The sequence below is a fragment of the Natator depressus genome, chromosome 1, assembly GCF_965152275.1.
Source record: "Natator depressus isolate rNatDep1 chromosome 1, rNatDep2.hap1, whole genome shotgun sequence".
In the NCBI taxonomy this organism is placed as follows: domain Eukaryota; kingdom Metazoa; phylum Chordata; order Testudines; family Cheloniidae; genus Natator; species Natator depressus.
In genome coordinates, this window is record NC_134234.1 from 323,529,769 (window position 1) to 323,549,284 (window position 19,516).

The window sequence follows — 19,516 nt, forward strand, 5'->3', positions numbered from 1 at the left end:
CTATATGACAGTCCCTGCCCCAAAGAGCTCACAGACTAATTGAAATGGTGGGTGTGTGCAGTTTGTGCATACATTGGGACACACTGACAGAGTTGTGGAGTGTAGGGAGATTGAGGTGCACTGGCAGTTTGGGGGTGCCACACTTCCCTCATCCCCATATAACTCCCTCCCCCTATTCCACTGCCCCTTAATACCTCTCCCCTCCCAGGAAGCATTCACATGTCTACTTCTTCCCCCCTGCCCCCATCCAAAGATAACGATTATATTCCCCCCCCCACCAAAAAAACCCTCAACAACCTGCCACCCATGACTCAGAAATTGTAGCAATTTGTCTTAGGTGGGGGCTTGTGATTTACTTATCCTTGGCTATGTTAATTGAAGGATGAGTGCACAGCCATCAATCTCAATGAGGTCTGTGAGTTATCCAGTCATTAGTACCTCTCAGTTTAACAGAATATGGCAGCAAAAGCAATTATTTGGGGGTGGGGGTCTGTAACTCAGGAACCCCTTGGTCAAATGACTCCAAGTTAGGGTCACTAACACTACTCTGTGCCCCCATGAGCACAGCAAATTTCAAGGCCATTCAAATAACCTTTCTGATTTTAGATCACTTACAATAATTGAGCTATAAAGTATATAAAATGGCAGGAACATTTTTCTGTATTGGTTGCATTTGCACTGTAAATATACATTCTTAAATACCACTCATTTTGGCCTCCCCTAAGACTTAGTGGGTGCCATGCACTAGCTTGTGCAAAACTCAGACTATTTTGACCCACATCAACAGTTTGAGCCCTAGCTCTGTGCAAAAAACCAAAAATACCATTTTGAAAAATGCTAACTTTTTCTGGGGCTTATATCTCCACATCAATAACCCTGCCCTTCATCGCCCAAGGCACACCAAATTTCAGAGGAATCCAACTAAGCATGTTGATTTTAAAGGATTTAGAAAGGCTGACCTTTAAACAAAAGTCAAGATGCAACCTTAACTACAGTGACATAACTGTGCCACTATAATTCTTTGCTCAAGGATTTTTAGTGGCTTTGTTTCAGTACAAGATGTTTTCTACTATATGTTCTACATTCTATATTCAAAGTGTCTGCATTTGTTTTCTGAGTTGATAAACTTTGCAATTAAGAGGGTAATATAATGCTTATAAACTACTTGTTAAATTTGTTTCTAGTTCCCTTCAAAAGATGTTTATATAATTTGACTAATCTCATTATGCTTTCATCCAAGTAATAATGTGGAGATTAATTTTACTTAATAGATGTTCCAGTATTTCCCTGCAAGTGTATAGTAAAATTAATAGAATTACATTGCTAAAATTTAAATGGCCTAACCTTTCTTAAAGTGACAAATTCACTGCTCAAAATCTATCACACATTACAGCCTAGAGTGAATGTTTACAGCTGCATAAGTGAAAATGCTGTTTGCAACATTAACAGGTCACTTTAAGGTTCACTTTTTTAAAAGTTGAGCTCACTGTTTCATAACTTACTGTAAATTTGAAATGAAAATATTTCCATGCCCCAAAGTGCCTTTCCTCTATCATGTACACACACTAGTTTTGTGCTGTCAGGAGACTGTCAGTACTAAACAGACAATTATTTTACATTACTCTGAAAGAGAATCTCTAACAGACTGTGTATTAAATGCATTGTAAGCTGTCTTGCTTACAGTAATGTAATTGTGCTCAGCAAAATAAGAGTGGTGGGTTAAACTTCACTCTTTCATGAAAGGAAATTCATTTAGCATTGAATATAAACACTTTCTATTACTGTAATTTACCAGAGTATTTGGTCTTAGTATCTCCTCTTAATTGTGTTATTATTTTGGCAACTTGTTCTTTCACTTCTGTATCATGGTGATGCAATAAACATATCAGTTTCTTAGCATATTGGGTAGAATGCCCACAGAGCAGAGAAAAAATTGAATCTTCACTGTATTGATCCTGGGTAATGATGCCCTCTTCATTTTTCATATTCTCATTCAAATTTGCAGCAAACGTCAGGGCTCTAAGCAGAATATCTTTGTTTATGCAGTTGTCAAAAAGTGAAAGCAATGATGGTGCCTATGACATTAAATACATAAAAGTAATGCTTAATCACCAATTGAGAAGTAAATGTGTGAAAAATTCCTGATGTAACCCCCCCAAACAGCAATGATTTCTTTAAAAATAAATAAATAAATAAAAAATATTGATCCACACACCAGACAGCTTCTAACTAAAACTCACTAAAATAGAAACCTTACATCTATATACACATTACAGCTACCATGTGCTATAAAAGCATGTCAAAGACTTGCAAGGACTGCACATTTTCCCTTTTGGAAAAGATTGGCTTGTGTTTTGCAACCTGACATACGCTTTGTACTCTGAATCTTTAGAATGTGGTTGTCTGGAAAATTCCCATTTTCATTTATAAGAGCTGGAATACTGTTTTCATTCTGAATGGTATTTCAGTTGCCTTGAACAGTGACTGAATGTTTGTCAAGTATTTAGAAAGTGTTTTAAAGTGCAGACAAGATAAAGATACAATTTTGGTATACTAAAGACTGACCTTGGCTACTTAAATATTGGTTCAGGTAAAAATCAGGGGCAAGACTAAATACAGTTAACTTTTTAATTTAGTTTTCAAAAACTTAAGCCTTAGCATGTAATCACAACTACATACTACTATCCTAATTTGCAGGACTATCAAAAGGTACTGGACTGACAATTCTGCACTGAAGTGTGCTTATCAACAGATCTGACACAGAATGGGCAGTGGCAATGCCAGTTTATCCATCCTGCCCCTGCCAATGAGATGTCATTTAGACATTGAGGCTCTGATCCTACAAACATGCACATTGAGTTCAGTGGGACTACTTACATGCTTAAAGTTAGGTACACGTGTCTTTGGAGGATCACAGGAACAGTCCTTGAATCCACAGGTGCTGACCCCATGGGTACTCCAAAATGGTGGGTGCTGAGCACCCACTGGCAGCTCCCCTATCAGCACCTTTCCCTCCCCCCAGCGCCTTGTATCCACCGGCGGCCCTGCCAATCAGTGCCCCGCTGATCAGTGATCAGGGACGGGTCAGAACAGGGCAGGAAGAGGCGGAGCAGGAAGAGGCAGGGGCCTTGGGGGAAGGGGTGGAAAGGGGGGTGGGACCTGGAGCAGAGCCAGGGTGGGGAGGAGCACCCCCTGGCACATTAGAAAGTCAGCATCTATAACTTCCACTGTGACTGTCACCAAGGTTGCTAATTTATGTTGATTTATGGAGCATGTCCATTGGGACTGGACTGAGATGGATAAATTCATTTCACATACATTATACTGATGTTCTTAAGTGGACAGTCAGCTTAATTTTTTTAAAAATTCTTACTTATGTTGTTAAGAATGCTTTAGATTATTTAAACTGATTATTTGAAAAGTCAAGCGTGCTTTACACTTATTTGACCTTTTCATTTTGGATTAAAAAGAACAGTAATTTTCTCCGAGGTTCTAAGGTATTAGGATCATGTTACAACATTTGGGAGGCAAACACTGAATACAAATATTTATTTGTTGGAAGGAGGTAAACATTGTTTTTAATTAATGGAAACATTTTTATTGGTCTCAGGTTTTATACATCTACTTCATTTTTGGCTCATATTTGACCTTACAATGCCCCTTGAAAAAACTGCAGTCCATAGTCAGATGAAGTGGAAGTTCATCAAGAACAAAAGTCTACTTTTTTTTTTTACACACTTTGACCTGGAGCTGTGGTAAGACATGGTATCTGTAGGGCAGCTACAAATAGCCAGATTTGTGGCTATTTGTGCCCACAACTCCCACAAAGGGGTTTTAAAATAGGAGTACTGAAACCAAATATTGTGATGTCTGATTTTGTTTTGAGAAGCTCATTTGAGAGTAAAAAACAGTACAGCTAAAAGGCAACTTGAAGTGGTTTACATTTCATTTGTTACCATATCGACATTCCTTTGCATATAGCTGAAATGGATGCAACAACCTGCATGCTGAGGGCACCAACAGGTGCTGGAAGGTAAAGTACGTCATGTATTAAAGACCTTGGGACAGTGCCCCCATGCCCCGACCAGCTCCGTCCACCCACCTGGTGCTCCTGCTCCTGCAGGAGTGCTGGGTGGGCAGAACAGGGCAAGGCCCTGCGCCCCGGCCCCATTTCCCTGGCAGGAGTGCCAGGAGGAGGGCGGGGATGGGGAGGGGACTGCAGGCGGACGGGGTGGGAAGGGGCCCCCCACTTGCTCTGGCCCAGGGCCCCACAAATCCATAAACTGCCTTTGCCTTGGGAGCTGCATTGGAAGTGGTACTGTGTTCATAAAGATGTCTTATCAAAACAGTACATCTGTGGATAGAGATGTTTTGTGTATACTGCATTTTCTACCTTTCTCAGCTGAAAAAGTTATGACAGCTGAGACAACAGTTGTTGAGAAAGTGAGGATAATTTGCAACATTGGATGCATTTGAAATGATTTGCAGCACATCCTCAGGCCATATGTTCCTTTTGGAGATGAATATAGGTGAAAAGTGACAATTGGGTATGTTATTTTGTGTCTCATGTATGAGCAGCAACCAATGCCCTTGTTTGGTGGGAAGGGATGGAGAGAAAGGACTTCTGCAAACTGCCACTATCATTCTGCATTATATACAGGAAGCATGATCAACAGTGGCCGTATAGTGAACATGTTAACCATGCACTTGGGTGAATCTTCATATGTGAATGTGATATCTCTGATATAGCACAACCTGGGAGAGGCTTAGCATGCTTTCAGCTACCGTCCTGATTTCAGCCCGCTTTGGCTATGTAAAGTAAAATTCTAACATTAAACGTACAGCTATCTAAGAATCATACAATTTGAAGTGTAGATTTAATAAGAGCATCATGAACTTTTGTACTAAAGTGTTCAGCACTGAAGCAGTTTGAAAATGGCAGAAGTCTTACTTGAACATTGAAAAGATGTCTTGTCATGGCTGGGTTTGCAGATAAGTTCACAAGTACTTTCAGAACTTGAATCTGAAATGAGGAACATAATAGTTCACATGGAAAAACTCTTAAAATAAGGGGAGGGGAATCTTAATACTCACTGTCTCCTTCGCCCATGCCTTCCCTCCTCCCCGCAACTTTGCATGAAACGGTCTCCCTACTAGAATTTGCCACACTATTACCCTCTAGTTCCACATAAAGATAAACTTCTTCAGTGATGTCCACAAGAAAAGAGCCACCTCCCACCCACCTCTAAGCTTCTCAGTGTGTCCTTGCTTTCTCTACATCTGTAAGCTCTTTGGTACCAGGACTGTCTTCATTTACTGCTTTTGAACAGAGAGAAGCAAATTGTCAGCCTTTAACAATTAATTCATTGTAGCTAAAGCAGCTGAGGAGGAAAAATACTTCAGGAGCAAATTCTACTCTTATTTACATTGGTGTCAATCTGTAGTAACTCCAGTGTGCTCTCTCTACTGAGTTCAGTAGAGCTATTCTGGTTTTTACACAATGAAACAGAGGAGAACTTGGCCTTTCATCTCTAAGGGCTTGATCCTCCACTCACTGAAATCAGTGATGTAGCTTCCATTGATTTTAGTAGTGCAGGATTATGCATTAAATGAATCCACTGTTTAGTAAACCAGCTGTGATGCTGTCTAACAGGTTACTAGCTCTCTGATGCTGTCTGACTGGTTCAGATTAGAGCAATAAGGCAATTGACTGGTGTCTTTATACCAAAGAAATGCTAAGAGATCATAGTGTGTTCAAGCCAGTTCACTTGTTAGAACAGAACAAAGGCGGATGTTATCACATTACATTTACATGGCATATGCCCCGGTAATTACATTTACTCTAAATTCATGAAAATTAGTGTAATGTTAATGGCATTGTCTTCACTTAGCAGTCAACAGGTTTATAGATATCTCATTACATACATCATGTATTACTGTGATGGGACAAGGCCAGATGGCTATAGTAAAGTAATGTGAGACAGGGATTTGTTTAGCCTGTGACAAATATATCTATTACCAGGTTAAACAAATGGCAGCTGCTCCAGGTCAATTAAGAAACCTGGGGCCAATTAAGATCTTTCCAGAAGGCAGGGAGGACAGCTAGGTTGATTGGGATACCTGAAGCCAATCAGGGGTTGGCTGAAACTAGTTAAAAGCCTCCTAGTTAATCAGGTGGATGTGCATGTCAGGAGCTGTAGGAAGAAGTTGTGCTGTTGGAGAGACTGAGCAAATACAAACCATATCAGGCACAAGGAAGGAGGCCCTGAGGTAAGGGTGAAGTGGATCTTGAGGAAGGGGGGGCTGCTGTGGGGAAGTGGCCCAGGGAATTGTATGTGTCCGGTTTCTTAAAAAGTCAGCTACCATAGCTGATACTATTAGGGTCCCTGGGCTGGAGCCCAGAGTAGAAGGCAGGCCTGGACTCCCCTGCTTTTCCCCTGATTAATCACTGAGACTGGGAGACAGCAGAGACTGTGCAAGGGAGGGTAGCTTCTCCTCACCTCCCTTGTTGGCTTATGATGCAAATGGCTCAATAGGCTGTGACCCTTGCCTCTAGAGAGAGAAGGGCTACGTGGAGGGTCACAGTGAGCCTCCGAGGCTACCGAAATCCGCCAGGAAACGCAAGACCCACTAAGACAAGGACAGAACTATGTCACAATTACCTTGTACTTATTTAGTTGTAGATCAAACGGATGTATTAGCGTTTAGATATGAGTTCATTTAATATGTAAAACTCCCTGATAAATTATGAAAGATTGTCTGGATGGCTGTAACTAAATGCATCATCTTCAAATTGTCCATTAAATGGGTCTGAAGCCTCAAAACTGTAAATGAAGAAACATTAACTTCAGAACATGGGTCTCAATGTTCAATAATGGAAAATTCACAGACGTTTGCGTGTAGTCAACAAAGCAAGAGCCCATGCTGTGCTGAGAACGCTTGCCAGACTCTTTTCAACTATAAGAAGGGACCCTGGGAGCGATTCTCCATCTCTGGACTGATGAATTCTGACAGGGTGGAATTCTGAGCAATTGGACAGAGGTCCCCAAAGCCATTTTGGGCAACCCTGAGAAACTTAGAGAACTAGCAGATACTACAGCTCTGCTATCAACTGGACTACAAACTTAGACTCACATGTAATGTATTTTACCTGCTTTAACCTCTCAATAACTCATTTCTTTTTCTTAGCTAATAAATTTTTAGCTTATTAGAGAAATTGACTACAGCATTGTCTTTGGTGAGATCAAGAGTATCCACTGACCAGGGGTAAGTGACTGGCCTCTTGTGGTTGGGAGTACCCTAATGTGTGGTGAATCTTGGTTTTAATAATCTTTCATTATAAAGTCCAGTTTGTCTGGGTGGCAAAGAAGGGCTGGAGAACTTAAGGAGACTGTCTGTGGCTCCATGGCAAGACTAATACAGTGTATGTTTGCTACTGGCTTGAAGAAATCTACTTCTTGGATATACCACCAGTTTGGCATGTCTGCCCTGAGACTGGCACTCTCAGCTATAAGCCATACCAGACATTGACACCAGCCTTGCACAGGACAAGTGTTAAATATAGGACTGCAGCTATCTTAGTATTTTAAAATTGCAACCATGCAAATTGGGCTTTTGGGGGGAGGGGAGTAACTCCGACTTCTGTTTACAATCGAAGTAGACAATGAGCAGATAAAGAATGGGATGCAACAAAAGCCAGTGACTAAGTGATGTTCAGCACATATCTCCTAATTCCATATTTTAAAATTCTCTCACACTCACTGAAAGGCAGCTAAGATAGGAATCAATACGCTTTGTAGAAGAAGTGCATTTTCAGGAGGTCTTAGGATGTACTTTTTTGTGTTTCTCTACCCTTCAGTACAGTTCTGAACTGCCCTTCAGTTAATGCTGAAGTGAGCATAACAAATAATTCCCAGCTTAAAACTTTTTCTTCAGTAATTGATATGTATTTACAGTCTTGTTACAATGTTGTAGTATTAAAAAACAAAACTAAATAGGTGTCTGGAAATGCCAAATAAGGCTTAACTCTGATCTTTTCTCCTTTCCCATCACATAACTAGGCTTTGCAGAAATTATTTTTGTTTTTAAATAATTCTGACAGATAATATTCATGTTTAATTTTATTTTTATTAATTCAATTATGAAATTATGGTGGGTGGCAGACCATAATTAAGGTTAAGATTTAGTCATGGGTATTTTAGTAAAAGTTATGGACAGGTCACAGGCAATAAACAAAGACCCGTGACGTATCCATGACTTGTACTATAAATACCCCTGACTAAATCTTAGGTGCTTGGGGTAGGGAGGTGGGGGGGGTGTGGCTTGGGGCACTGCTGCTCCGGGGGCCGAGCAGCAGCCGGTGTGGCTGGCCCTGGGGCTGCTCAAGGAGTGGCTTGTGCGGCATGCCTTGGGGCCACCCCAGCTGCTTGGGCAGCCCTGGGGTCAGCCGCACCAGCAACTACAGAAGTCACAGAGGTCCCAGAAAGTCACTGAATCCATGACTTCCGTGGAAGACTTGCAGCCTTAACATTTGTCATTAATTATTAAGATTCAAAAAGTTAAAGCTTCATAATTGTTAACACATTGTCAACATCACGTCAAAATATACAAAATAAATATCCTTAGGCAAAGTAAAAGAAAATGCTGCTTGAGAATTTATCTAGAAATTTCAAGTATCACTGATGAAAATATTTTTGCATCGTTTGTGTATGTACAGTAAAAAAAAAAATCTACCTTTAATGACATTTCCCGATTAAAATATAATCCTTCCAAGTCCATGCCTATGATTTATGTGGAAATATAAACGTGATTATTTTACAATGTGGTTTTTGTGTATTTTTGGGGAAAGATGCAGATATGCTACATTTCTTAAGGTAGAGTATCTGAGCTATTAACAGGAGCTATACAGGAAAGGATTGAGAGTTATTACATCAGTGATACACTTTGGGCTGACCAGCTTATTATGGAATGGTGGATTTGAGAGTCCTTGGTATTACGAGAAGGGGGTTCATGAAATCCCCAGAATTTGGGATGAAGGATCTAAATTCATGAAATTAGAGACGTGTGTACCTGCACTGAGGTGCTGTGCAACATTTCACTAAGCCAACCTCTACAGTAACACTCCAAGAAGGAGTGTCACAGATACAAATAAAACAGGCTATTTTAGGAAGAAGGTTTAGTTTTTAATATTAGTGAACTCTGATTATATGGGGCGACAGAGCTAAAACAATTTAAGATTCTTGCTGTGTGCTGGATAAGTGAACAAGGAAATCTGACTTGTGCCCAGTGGGTTACTGGGAGTGAAATCACAGAGGTGAGAGATTTGGAAAGCCTGTTTGTTGAAAGATATTTATTCCAGTGATTTACAGTAAGCACCATAATTGGAGACACGGCAGCAACTCCCTTTAGCCTTTGCAGAGCACTTGACAGTAGCTTCTGCATCAAAGGACCCTACCTTCAAAGTCAGCTGTTGCCTTGATAAAGACAAGGGATGTCAGATATTTAGGGCCAAATCTTACTTGCCTTACATATGCAAGTAGTCTCTCTGGGAGACTACTTGCAATGAATAAAGCAAGCTGGATTTGTGTTAGCCATAACTACAGATTATTTAAATAATGCATTTTCAATTCTGATTGAATGCATGATGAGCACATCTCTGCCTTTTATTTCTGAGGCTAATATTCTTGAATTGCCATCTTGTAGCACTGACATGTCACTTTAAAGCATGTACTACTACATTAAGGGCCAAATGTGATTGTCTAACTCATGTAAGGAACCCTGATCAATCAATGAAACTATTTATATAAGAAGAGTGAGCAAGATTTAAATGCTGGTGTGAGTGGATGTACAGATGTCAATAGAATTGCTCCAACTTAGATTAGCTCTGAATTTTGTCCCTAATGGACAAGTGTGACCCAGGAACCTCATAGTGCCAACTGGCAGAGGGCACAGGGCATGCATAGAGTTGTTTTTTTTACCAGGATCCGCTGGATCAGATATATGCATAATTCACTAAAGGGTGTCAGGTGAGGTTTATACCAACAGTAAGAGCCTAGAGCCCTCTGGTCATCATAATCACTGCAAAAATGTATGTATGGATAATATTTAAGTAGTAACATCTGTACAGAAAATTGTCCTTAAAGCAGGTGACATGTTTTGGACAGGTTCCTTTCAGGCAGGAGGTAACAGACAGACCTCTGTCTGGCCATGAGTATATTGGGCATTATATGTCTCACAATGGATGCCTGTTGGCATACTGAGCCAAATGACAATCAAAACATTGCAAAATCTTCAAGAGGAAATTTGCAGTAAGAAATAAATGAGAATGGATTTTTGGGATATATCTGGGGATGCAAAGGTATACCCTGAATCCTTCAACTGAGGAGGCAAACAGTGTCCGTCTTATAAATGGACGGTCACAGCCAAGGCTGGCTGTAAAATACTGGAAGGATTTTAGGTGAGCATTGCTCTATGACATGAAAATGTTGAGTTAAGTCTAGGTTCTGGAGTGCATATTATGATTTTATATGTAAACATTTATTTCCAATACTTTTACTTACTTTCACTTGAACTGTTATACTTTGTTCAATAAACTTACTTGTTTTCAATATAAACATATCTACATGCCGCATGTGAAGCGGAGTAGTGATCTGAATGAAACTAGTAAGCTGGGATGTACTGCTTCTTTGGAAGCAGTGAACCTGGGAATACTGCAAGTGTCTAGTGGAACAAGTGCTGGACACTCGAGGGGAATACTCAGAGGGCTCAGAAGTTAGAGTGTCCATCACTAACCTGTAGAGAGACCGTGAGGCTTGCATAAGCCTAGAAGGGGAGTATTTGCGTTGCCCATGGCTTATGGATTTGGGGATACAGCAGACACAGACAAGGCTTCCTCATGCTAAGGGCAGTTGGTAGCGAGGTGCCTCATAACCCTGGGTACCCCCAGGAAGCATCATAAGGAGAAGAAAAGATTCCCATTATATCTGATAGTAATTTACAAATATACAATTTTCCTTTTTTCAAATACCACTAAGAAGTGGTACATATGCACACAGGTCTTCTATTAGTAGTGGGACTCTGACAAAAATTCAGATGATCCTATATTCCTAGTAATTATGGTCACAGACATACCCAACATAAGGAGTCTTCTGTAAGTCAAAGGGCAAATTTCAGCTCTCAGATCCACAAGATGGCTGTTGACTGTGATGACCTACTCTCCCTGTATATACAACTTCCAGGAGAGCCATATTATAAACAGATGTTAGATAAAGAACATTCATTAAGATCACCATGTAATTCTGAGAGCAAACCCTTGCTCACTATCCCCAGAGATTCATGCAACAGTGGAACCCTCCACATGCAGATCTCCTTTTGCCCTGTGCTGAAGTGGTGGTGGTCTCTGTCTCCTACCTCCATGGTACTATTTACTTACTGGGATCCTACAGGCCAGAGGCAGAAAAGAGCTGAATGGAGCTTTATTTCCCACAGGAGCACCAGAGATTAGTAGGAAAGGTAATAAAGCTTGTGGTGTTGTATATTCCATGCTCTCCCCATCTCTGTACAGACGCAACCCCCTTTATAATGGGATCCATGTGGCAGTTGAAACTGAGAGGCACTGGTAGCATGACTCCATTTTCCCTGACAGGTCAGACAGTGGAAGGGGGTGGTGGGGTTTCTAGAGCCAGTGCAAAGGCAGAGGATTACTGTGTGGATGGCTCTGGTCTCCTAAAGCATCCAACAATACAGGGGCAAAAACAAGGCTTCATCTCCAGAGAGGGGGAATACCTCACCATGGGAATGATTTGGGGTGAGAAACTCTGCAAGAAGATTCTTGTGAAGTACTCTTCCCTCCTGTGGGAATTTCCACTGGAGAGGACAGTTGGGCAATGTTTGCAAGTCCTTTACATTTTCTCCACTAGTTATAGCTACTGAATTGTAAAATTATTTTTCTTTAAATAAATAAATCACACACTACAGAGTACCTTAGAAACTGATGGTTTAAATAAAGAAAGCAAATCTAAACTAGAAGACATGTCAGTCAAAGTTAAGCACCTTGGTATCTGGTTATGATAGTACAATAAACAGTACCTGTGTCCTTTCGTTTCCTTCTGAAAGCAAACGAAGCAAGCACGGAATTGCATCTGTCATCATATGGTGGTAGTCATTGGTAACAGACATGTTTGTTAATAATCTAAGTTCAGCTAGCTGCAGATCAGAGTTCAAAGGTGATAACTCAATCTCCTTACAGACTTGTAAAATGTATACCTTAAAGAACAAAAAAAGAAATGGTTAAATGTACAATTTGTTGTTCCAGCCAAAGAAGTTCAGTTAACATCCCAGTGTCAGTAGTCACGATGGCTCAAAATCATGATTCCCAGCAGCAAGGGGATAAATAAAACTATGTATAATCAGTCTCATCTTCGATCAAGAACACATAAGTAAGACACTAGCAGCTAAATAAGCTACCTTAAATTTTAGCAGAAACTATCAATTTGAATTTTTTGTAAAGACTAGTTTTAAAAAAAAAAATCAGTTTTCTGATGAGCTACTTTAAACAATATTCTGATTTAAACAAAAAAAAACCTGCTCTACATAAATTTACAAGGGCCTTTTGGACAGGCCCAAAGTAACAACACTGAATGGCTCTGTCAGACTAGGCATTATATTCCCATCCAATTGTATCTGAACACACCCCCTACACCAGTATTCTAAAACTGGAACTGAAATGTCTCTTCCTTCACTTCAAGAAATAGGCACTTGGAATTGAATTGCTTATAGGGTTTTGTGTATTTGTATATGTGATAAATTTATGGAGGCAAAGCTAGGCAGAAGAAATGAGTTTTGCATTTAGTTGCAAAAAAGTGGTTAGTTACAAGAGATAAGAATGACCATGTAGCAACAGATTCCATAGTTCAGGTCCAGCTCCTGAGAAAAGCCTCCCTCTCCACTTACTGATCAATAGTTTCCATTTACAATGGAACACAGCTTTTGTAAGGGCTCACAGTTGTAGAGGGATAGGTTTGAATATTAGGAAAATGTGAGTCTGAAATCGACCTTATCCCTTTACATTTTTGCATTTGTATTATTGAAAAAGCAGAACTATCTGCGAATGGATTTTATAATATATATTTGAGATTGAATTTAAAATAATAATCCTGACTCCATCTGATATCTTTTTTCTCTCTTGAATATTGGTATCAAGTTAATTTTCTTTCTGGTCCTCTGGAATCAGCCTGGTTCTCTAAAATGCTTTAGAACTAATTGCTAGTTGTTCAATAAATTTGTTAGCTATTTCTCTTGGCCTTAGGGTTTAAAGATCATTTGGATCTGCTGATTTGTATATATTCATGTTCTCCAAAATGTTGCTGTATAATCCTTTTAATCAACATCTATATTGAAAGGTCTTTATTGCTTCCTAGCTGTCCATACTTCATTCTGTTGTTCAATTTTGCTTCAGTTATGGTGCCTTTTAGTACACTTACCTTTATCTCTTCTTGATTTTTAACATTCATACTCAAGTTATTAAGTGTGTTTAGTGCTTTTTCTTTAACTTTGGGAATGGAATTTGAGAGCATCTTTCCAATAACAGAAAGGCCATCCAAATTTCGAATTATATCCTAAAAGAGAAACAGATAAATATATAAGATATTACTGTTAATCTTAAACCAAATTAGAGTTCTGCTGGAGTAAAGCCTTCAGGATCTGGTCTCTGATATTTAAGCAGAGAATATCAGCAGTTTAATATTTTTTCTTTACATACCAGCCTATACAAAATAAATATGCACAACCTTCATTGTGAAACTTTTATGCCAATTTATAGTATGTACCTGGTTTATCACCAAATTTTTTCATAGATAAAATGAGAACAAATAGGACAGATACACGTTTCTGCAGGGTCACTCCTAAAATTCTCAAATCTTGTAAAAACTATCCGAATTAAGAAAGCTTTGCTCACTTCTCGAGATAGAAAGAAGCATCAGTTATGTTTTTGTTTAATCCAACTTAAACAATTACTGTGTTTTTCATTTAGTGTAGTAAAATATGCCATCAACAGGCCATATTTTGGCTTTGGTTACACTACTTTCATTGAAATCAGTGGGAGCCCTACTTAAACATTTGAGGCTAGAATATGGCCTAATATCTTAAAAGAGCAAAATATCTCTATTATTCAAGCCCTCTGTGTCAGAATTCCACTTTGAATTCAGTAGGATTTCAGCAGGAATTCAGCATGCAGGTTTGCAGAACCAGGTTGAAAATTAGTTAGCAGGTTCTAAAATTTAGCTTTATTTTCCTTTAAATTTACAAAGTTCAAATGCTCTTAAAAATATATTACTCCTCCTGCCAAAACCCTACTTCCTCCTCCCCAAAACTGAACTCAACACAATTGTTTTAATTCTCCTTATGAAAAATCTCAGAACTTCAAGACACCCAAGTCACCTTAGTAGGGGTCTGGGGGGAAAGAATAAAGATTTTTTTAGTAAGAAATAATATTTTTAGTTTCTCATTAGAGGCCAGAGAATAATTGAGAAACTATGGTTACAATTGTGAGAAATACCTCAACAAGAGAAGTGTGGAAGCTTGAAAATTAACCCTTTATGCTTTCCTGTACCCAGGTATCTCCCAAAGAAATTTGTCCTATTGAATTCCCAGTCCAAGGTATACCCTGATAGCAGAGGGGTTAGACATAGAAAATTTCAGGCCTGATAATGGAAGTTGCAGGTGCTCAGCACCTCTCAGATCAAACTCTTCAGTTGACGCTACAAAACTGTTAGTGATAATGCCCACATAAAATAGCACTTTGAAAATATGAAGCTCTGTACCAACATTAGTTATGCTCATAACAGCCCAGTAAAGTAGTTATTCTTCTATCCATTGTAATAATGGGGAAATTAAGGCAGAGAGATTAAATGACTGAAACGAGGTCATGTTGGCCCAGATCCACAAAATTAGGTGCCTAACTCCCTTTTAAATCCATGGGAGTTAGGCACTTAAATACCTTTGAGGATCTGGGTGACAGTCACTAAATTAGGATTAGAACACAGGAGTTTCTAGATCTATCTCATGCTTACTCCTCAGCAAAATGCAGTCTCATTTTCTGTACTGGCTCACTCTGAAATATAATTGCTTTCTTTAGAACATGACTTACTTGATTTACAGAGAAGGCAGCACTGTTGCTCAGAGTGACCAAGGCTTGTTCTTGAATTAACGGATCATCTGTGGACTCAAGCAAATGAATAAGCTTCTGTAGATGATTGGCGTCCAAGTTACTGGGTGATTTGGGAAGATCGGTGTCTGCCAAGGTTTAAAAATTAAAAAAAAAAATTCAAATCAACTTTGAATCATTTCACTGAACCAAAGCACATAACCTTTTACAGAACTGTGTTATACCCACATACTTATGGAGAGCATGTCAGTTGTAGTCCCAGGATTCACTGATCCACCTATGATATTATGGCAGAGCCACTGCCATACCAGTTAAGGCTGGGTTCTATTTTGCATTTAAAGCAGGATTTCAATACACATTTTTAAAAGAATGCATCTGCCCCAATTTTTCAGCATATAATCTGAGTAAAGCCTGGTGGGGTGAGTGGGTAGGGGTGTGTGTGGTTTTTTGGGTTTTTTTTTTTTTAGGTTTTAAGTAAATTAAGTAGTTTCTGATTTCTAGCCAAAAAATTATTTTAAAAAAAGCTTACTTTCTGAGTTGCATGACTTTGAGCCCCTCTAGTTTCAAAACTACAAAAGTGTAGAAAGTATAAAAAAAATTGTGAGAATGTGGGGTTATGTAATGATTTTGCTAATTAACAAAGAAATAATTCTGTTAGCACTATTCATCATAACTGGATCCTTATTCATTGCAGTTATCCAATGGAGATTTTTTTTTTTTAAATGTCTGCTACTTCCATTTCTGACATGGAATGTGACAACTTTTTTTGGACAATTTAGGAGGAGAGTAGAAATTTGACTTATCTCCAATAATATTCCTCCCAGAACTGGGGGGCTAACAGGGTGAATGAAGAATATGCTAGTCCAGGGACATCTGAGCTGAGCTGAACATCTTTGATAAAGAAACAGCTGCTGTGTTAAGGTTACTGGTCTTCATGAAGACACTCAGCCAACTGAAGAGCTCTGCTCCTAAGTCAGCTAACCATAAGAGTGTCATACAGTACCTGGACTTCATGAAAGCAAACGCTACTAATGTCAAAGTTCACGATCAGCCAGATCAGGAGTGAAGCTCTTGAGCTGGCTAAATGGTTTTATGAAGACCAGGATCTGCGATAAAGGAAGTGGTACTCTAATAAATACTACGATTTTGTGAAACTCCCCAGCTTGCCCAGAAGCAGATCCTATGCTTCATGAGATTCTCTCTTGATTTATTAGCATTATTCCTCATTATTGAATCTTTATGCACAATGGTTAGCCATTGAATGTGACAAAGGTTGGGTTTTTTTAAAGGTCTTGAACAATTCTAAATTTTTCAAACTTAAGTGCATGAAGTTAAGCATTTAACTCCAGATATAGGTCCTGATCATGCAGTCAGATCTCCATGGAGGATTCCTGTGCATTTGTGGACCTCCATTGACTTGAATGGCTTCACACAAGGTCAGGTGTCTGCCCAAGTAGATTCAGTAGCAGAACCAGGGCTTTAGCCACTTAAAAAAAGACACTGATTTTCAGTACTGAGTATGTTCAGATCCTACTGACTTTTGCCAGATTGGTGGCAGTGTAAACCGACAGTCACACACACAAAAGATTTCACAAAAAATACTGCCTTGTTACACTCTCACTAGGTTGCAATTATTCTGAACCCTATTTTCCTACATTTTTACCAATATCAGTTATGCTGTCTGCAAATAGTGGCTCATCAGCATCAAACTACAAAAATGGCAAGATAGTTTAGCATTTCAATTGAGACTGTGACCAAAGTGTAACCTGAAATTCTTATGAAAAACAGAGCTCAGGAAACTGAACCACTGCAATTCTGCTGGACAAATCTAGACTTACATTAGAAGTGGCAAAACTTTTTCTACAGGTGTCCAATGCAGTCTCAGTCTGTTTCTTTCATCATTATCAATCCCTTAAAAAGACTGTTGTCAGACTGTGAAGATCCAGAAGTTGGTTAACTTCTTTATATTATTGGTTTCAAAACCTGTGCATGCATTCTTCCTCTCCCTCATAACAACACATGCTTCAACATTCTTTCATTTGAAACAAAAGTTGAAGATAACATAACATCCAAAAGCTAGCCTGCAAAAACACTAATGTTTTCCTTACTATACCAATCTGTGCTTTTATCAGTTACAAGGCTACACAAATCATTAACAAAACAGGGGGCAAGCAAGATACCCAATAAAGCACTTTCAATAAGGCAACTGGTAAGATTCATGATTTAAAGGGAGTCTAGTCAGCTTTTAAAAATACATCAGTGAGAGTCTGTTTGAAGTTTCACATCCATTAGGGCCAGATTTATGAAGGAATTTAGGTGCCTAAAGTTTCAGATAGTAAATCCAGCTCTAATCAAACTGACCTATTCAAGTAGTCTGAAGAAGACTATGAACTAGAAGTGTTTTTTCTGTAAAAATAAATGCTACGCTAGGTGAGAAGAGAGATGTAGAGCACGGCTGGATCCCTAACAGAGACTTCGCTAGCTGCATTACTGTCAGGATACCAGGAAATGCTAACATACAATAACCCAAAAGAGTAACAAAATAAGCTCACTTTCCTACCCCCACAACTCTCCCCTCTCTTCTTTCATGCCACCTCTGGAAGGTCACATCAGCTAAGGCATCAGGCAGCGTTGTTACAAAGCCTAGATTTTGTCGGCAATACAAATGTTTAAAAACGCCCCTGGTGTGTGAGAGTAAGTAAGGGTGTTTTGGACAAAGCCCCCGGCAGTGGGCGGGAGGTCGGAGGGGCACAGCCTGGCTGCAGACAGCCTGCCGGCGTGAGCCCCTCTGCATCTCACCTGAGCGGAGGCTGGAGGGTCCCCGCCAGGCAAGGCTGGACAGCCCGGACACCTGAGGCAGCAAACCGCCCCCGGGGGCCGACCCAGCGCTAGCGGCTCCTTCTGTCCCGGCGGCGGCTCCCGCTCTCCTGTTCCCGGTCAGCCTGTAAACACAGTAACACGCGCCAGCTCCCAGCACCAGCCCCGCCGCCGCCGCCACCGCCCCAGCTCTCGCCGCCCCCCTGGCCTCGCCCATGCCCCGCTGGTGCTCGGCCCCGCCGAGCGCCCAGGCTGAGGCCGGCCCAAGCGCCCGTTTCACCGCCGCGGGACGCGCCTCAGCCTGGCCCGGCGGAAACGGGACACGTCGTTCCCCGTCCCGCAACTGCGCTGCGGAACCGCTCGGCGGCAAACCTCCCCTCTGACCTCTGCCCCCCTACGCTGACGTGCTGCCCCCCCCGGCTCGCGCCGCGGAGGCGGTGACAGGCAGCCGCCCCCGGCAAGCCTCGCCGCCCGTCACGCGCTGTAGCGGTCGGCCCACGCCCAGCGCGCGGGGTTAGGGGGTTTGTGGCCCCCCGTGCAGTCTCTCCCCCTCGGTGCTCCTGTCGGGGAGCGGGGTCGGGGCGCTGGAGCTTCCCGAGGTCCCCGGCAGGAGCGGAGGGCGGCGGCGGGGCCCCGATTGCCCGGGGCCCCTATGGCTAGTCCGCCACTGCTCACACCCAAAACCTAACTACCTACTGCCCAGCCCAGGTGATGGTCCCTCTCCCCCAGCCTAATCAGCACACCAGGAAAAGTACCTCAGCTGTGGGCATGATCCATTATGTTTAAATGCTAACCAAAATGTGGGCATGATTGGAAACTAAAACCACCCCCCCTCAAAATCTCACGAGGGCATCTGATTTGATCTAATTTCAAGCCTAGTCATGTGCAGCCCGCCCCCCATCACAGATTATAAATTATTTGGGGCCTGGACCTTCTTTTTATTCTTTTTACATAGCACAATGGGATCCTGATCAGTGACTGGGGCTCCTATGTGCTACCACAATACAAATAATAACATTTTCAAGGTAGCTCTTACTTAAAAACTCCAACTATAATCATCTCCCCAAAAGAAGAGGGTGGGAGATAATCTCCACATGGGAGACATTGCAATCAGATATAAGAGAGAAAAATGGTAGTAACAACTCCACTATCACCTTTTCATTTTTCACTCAGCCCTTTTTAAAAACATGAAAACTAACTGAAGCTAAGCAGAAACTTTAAACACCTGTCACAGTATATGAACAAAACTACTAATACTACTATATAGTAATAACGAGCTCCTGAACAGCAATTTTTGACAGATCTCAAAGCACTTACAAAGGAGGGCAGCGTCATTATCCACATTTTATAGATGGGGAAATGGGACTTGTCCTAGGTCACCCAGGAGCCAAACTGGGACTAGAATCCTAATTAGTAGAATCTAATCAGTAGGCCACAGGAACACCTTCTGGCTAAGACTCCCCTAGCACTTCACAAAAAATTAATCTGCAGTATAGCTTTGGGAGCTAGGTCAGAGGTTCTCAAACTGTGGTCCGT

The 19,516-nt window shown here is 40.8% G+C and overlaps 1 protein-coding gene across 1 annotated transcript; it reads right to left on the reverse strand.

Annotated features, from left to right (window-relative positions):
- Positions 1-309: 309 nt before the first annotated feature.
- On the reverse strand, positions 310-18,197 carry ARMC10 (armadillo repeat containing 10). The gene is made up of 6 exons (XM_074942527.1): positions 17,963-18,197; positions 15,146-15,291; positions 13,482-13,616; positions 12,088-12,264; positions 4,952-5,023; positions 310-2,075 (listed from the first exon to the last, which is right to left on the reverse strand). Exons 1-6 carry the CDS (start codon positions 18,195-18,197, stop codon positions 1,779-1,781), a joined length of 1,062 nt encoding a protein of 353 aa, XP_074798628.1. The 3' UTR covers positions 310-1,778.
- Between the last annotated feature and the right edge of the window lie 1,319 nt (positions 18,198-19,516).

Coding starts and splice junctions, on each gene's coding strand:
- ARMC10 (XM_074942527.1), bottom strand. CDS start 18,197: ATGGGCGAGGCCAGGGGGGCGGCGAGAGCTGGGGCGGTGGCGGCGGCG. Junction 12,265..13,481: donor AAAATCAAGAAGAGATAAAG/GTAAGTGTACTA, acceptor TTGTTCTTTAAG/GTATACATTTTACAAGTCTG. Junction 2,076..4,951: donor GACATCTTTTCAATGTTCAA/GTAAGACTTCTG, acceptor TTAATGTCATAG/GCACCATCATTGCTTTCACT.